Source organism: Silene latifolia, chromosome X (genome assembly GCF_048544455.1).
Source record: "Silene latifolia isolate original U9 population chromosome X, ASM4854445v1, whole genome shotgun sequence".
In the NCBI taxonomy this organism is placed as follows: Eukaryota; Viridiplantae; Streptophyta; class Magnoliopsida; order Caryophyllales; family Caryophyllaceae; genus Silene; species Silene latifolia.
Genome location: NC_133537.1, coordinates 268785258 through 268788643, shown reverse-complemented (window position 1 = coordinate 268788643; position 3386 = coordinate 268785258). Strand labels below are relative to the sequence as shown.

The following is a 3386-nucleotide window of genomic DNA, read 5'->3' as shown; positions in this document are numbered from 1 at the left end:
ATACATGTTGTTAAGGTCATCTCAATTAATAGTGTCATCACCTACATCTTGAAAAGCATTCGACTCATCATCATTCTCTTCATTATCTATAGACCCAACATTCAACTTATCTGCTTCCAACTCTTCCAACTCGAAAAACTCGGCAAACTCGGGATCATCAGTTAGCCTTTCGTATACCTCAACATCATCTTCTTCAAAGCTATTCTCGTCCTCTAATGGTTCCCCATGAAAAATCCAACGTGTATAGGATCGACTAAATCTCCACTTTTCTAGGTGTATTTTAACGTCCGGAAAAGCCATATACCTAATATTACCACATCTTTCACAAGGACATGGAATACTAGAAGAACCTTTCAAATTGTTCACAACAACTTCATAAAATTCAGCTAAACCATCCTTATAGTTTGGGTCACTCATATTTGCAGCAATCATCCAAGTTTGAGTCATTTTTCTACATTCGTAATATATAGGTAACTAATTCAGAAAATCCAATAATAGGCAAACAAATAAACGAAATTCAGTAAATCAATTAAGCTAAATTATCAACAAATTAGATAGTAACCCAACAAATTCAAAAATTCAAAAATAATTGACATTCATAGGCCAGGAAATTGAACAATCCTATATCTATATATAGCTTGAAAATCTTAATAAGAAATAGTTAATAAGCTAAGAAACATATATACCTGATTGATAAACACGATGAGGGAGAGAAGACGGTGACAACAGTGACGGAGATGAAGATAGAGAGACACGATCAGGGAGGAATGGAGGATGATATTTGTGTAGCAGTATTAGCTTGTGTTTGTGTTTTGTAGCGTATAGCAGAATAAAGCGATTTGTTGTTCTTTAGATCTTCATAACTTCAATAACAACGGTTATTGCGTCTACAACCGTTGTTAAAACTTAATAACAACGGGTTCTAATATAACCGTTGTAATTACTTTTCATTAATTTTGCGCCAAATTATTAACAAGGGTTATAATGTATTACAGAGTAAACTGTTGTTATTAGTTTTTATATTAACAACGGTTGTGCAAGTTTGACCCATTGTTAAAACCAATAACAACGGTTAACAACACATAACCGTTGTAATTAAGTTTTGTAAAATTCGCGCCATCCATTCTACAACGTCTTATGGTGATTTTCGTGAATAAGCGTTGTTAAAGGGCCGTTGTGGTTGCCTGGATTTGTAGCAGTGCTCATTCTTTGATTTTCCTAGGTTTCACCTTCTTATTAAAAGCTCTTTTTATCCTTTTCTGATAGAGTTGAACCTGATACAATGCGATCAAGCATCGTTCATTCAGTAAAACCAAAGAGTCATATCTAGCTTGGACCCAATCTGCTTCTGGAACTTGGCTCTTAAGTAATATCCTTAAGGATGGTACCTCTAGTTCTATGGGCTGAACTGCCTCCATCCCATAAACCAAGTAGTACGGGGTTGCCCCCGTGGCTGTTCTGATTGAAGTTCTATATCCCCACAAGGCAAAGGGTATCTTCAATGGCTAATCTTTATAGTTATCAGACATTTTCCTCAAAATGGCTGTAAGTGTTTTATTGGCAGCTTCTACAGCCTCATTTGTCTGTGGCGTGTATGGTGATGACTTATGGTGCTTGATTTTATACTTTTCGAATATAGCCTCCATTTCAGCTTGGAAATGGGTCATGTTATCACTGATGAGTTCGTGGGGTGTCCTATATCGAAAAATGATCTCATTTTGAATGAACTGTGCTACTTGCTTTGCTTTTAGCACTTTATAAGACTTGGCTTCTACCCACTTCGTGAAGTAGTCGATTGCGACCAAAATAAAACAATGTCCTCCTGACCCAGAAGGGTTGACCTTTCCGATAATTTCGATCCCCCAGGTTAAAAAAAAGGCCAAGGTGATGTCATGATATATAGCATAGAGGGTGGTACATGGTGTACATTTGCAAATATCTGGCAATTGTGGCAATGTCGAACATAATGTCGGCAATCTGCTTCCATTGTGGTCCATTAATAACCAAGTCTCATGATCTTACGAGTCAACATGTGAGCATTCATGTGGGGTCCACATTCCCTGTCATGAACCTCCTCCATGACTTTGTCGGCTGTCTTTTGACCAATACATCGCAATAAGACACCTTGCGCGCTCTTTTTGTATATTTTCCCTCCATTAGCCTCAACGAACTGGGTCGAGAGCATCCGTAATGCTCGCTTTCGCCCAACATCGAGGTTGTCATGGTATTCTCCCGTGTTTTTGAATTTCAAGATTGATGTGTACCAAGGTTCGATCTCATCTTCCTCAGTGTCATTAATCTCATTTATGTATGATGGTGCCGATCTTCGTTCAACACATAGTGGCATGCTGTCTATATGATCTGGGATGTTAACCAAGGTTGCCAACTTAGACAGAGCGTCGGCGAATTGATTTTGTTCTCTGGGTAAATAGACATAGTGTATTTTGTCGAAATATTTTTCCAATTCCTCTATCTTAGCCTGGTAAGGTGCCAGACTATCACTTTTGATTTTCCACGACCCTTTTACTTGGTTAATGACCAAAGATGAGTCACCATGTACTAGTAACTTCTTTATATTTAGACTGATAGCACTGCGCAAACCCAGTAGGCATACTTCGTACTCAGCAGCATTGTTGGTGGCGAGGAAATCTAATTTGATGGATATAGGTACATGTTCTCCCTTTGGTGAAATGAGGAGGATTCCGACCCCATATCCCATGCTACTCGATGCTCCATCGAAATAAAGATCCGATACTTCGTCTTCGACATGAACCACGTTTTCATCTGGGAAATACCACATGTGCGTAACACTGTCTTCTTTTATTGGATTGTCCGCGAGGAAGTCGGCGACAGCCCTTCCTTTCACTGCTTTCAAGGGTACATACTTAAGATCGAATTCAGCTAACATGAGAGTCCATCTCGACATTCTGCCATTTAATACTGGTTTTTCAAACAGGTATTTGATTGGATCCATTCTGGAGTATATACTAACACTATAACACAGCATATAGTGTCTCAACTTCTTTGTTGCCCAGTCTAGGGCTAGGCATGTTTTTTCTAACGTGGTGTACTTAGCTTCATATTCTAAGAACTTTTTACTGATGTAGTAAAATGCCCTTTCTTCTTTTTCCACAGTTTGGGCTAACATTGCCCCCATCGCGGTATCTGTTACTATTAGATACAAGGATAGTGGCAATCCGGCTATGAGTGGACTAAGCACAGGTGGAGAAGACATAACTTCTTTGATCTTGTCAAATGCGGCTTGACATTCGTCATCCCACATCTCGTATTCTCCGACTTTCAATTTCTTAAAGATCGGTTCACATATCATTGTCAACTTCGAGACAAAGCGGCTTATATATTGGATTCGACCCAGGAAACCTCGA

The 3386-nt window shown here is 38.9% G+C and overlaps 1 protein-coding gene across 1 annotated transcript; it reads right to left on the bottom strand.

Moving 5' to 3' along the window:
- Nucleotides 1-1505: 1505 nt before the first annotated feature.
- On the bottom strand, nt 1506-1997 carry LOC141620085 (uncharacterized). The gene has a single exon (XM_074437047.1). It carries the CDS (start codon nt 1995-1997, stop codon nt 1506-1508), a length of 492 nt encoding a protein of 163 aa, XP_074293148.1.
- Nucleotides 1998-3386: the final 1389 nt, after the last annotated feature.

Coding starts and splice junctions, on each gene's coding strand:
- LOC141620085 (XM_074437047.1), bottom strand. CDS start 1,997: ATGGACCACAATGGAAGCAGATTGCCGACATTATGTTCGACATTGCCA.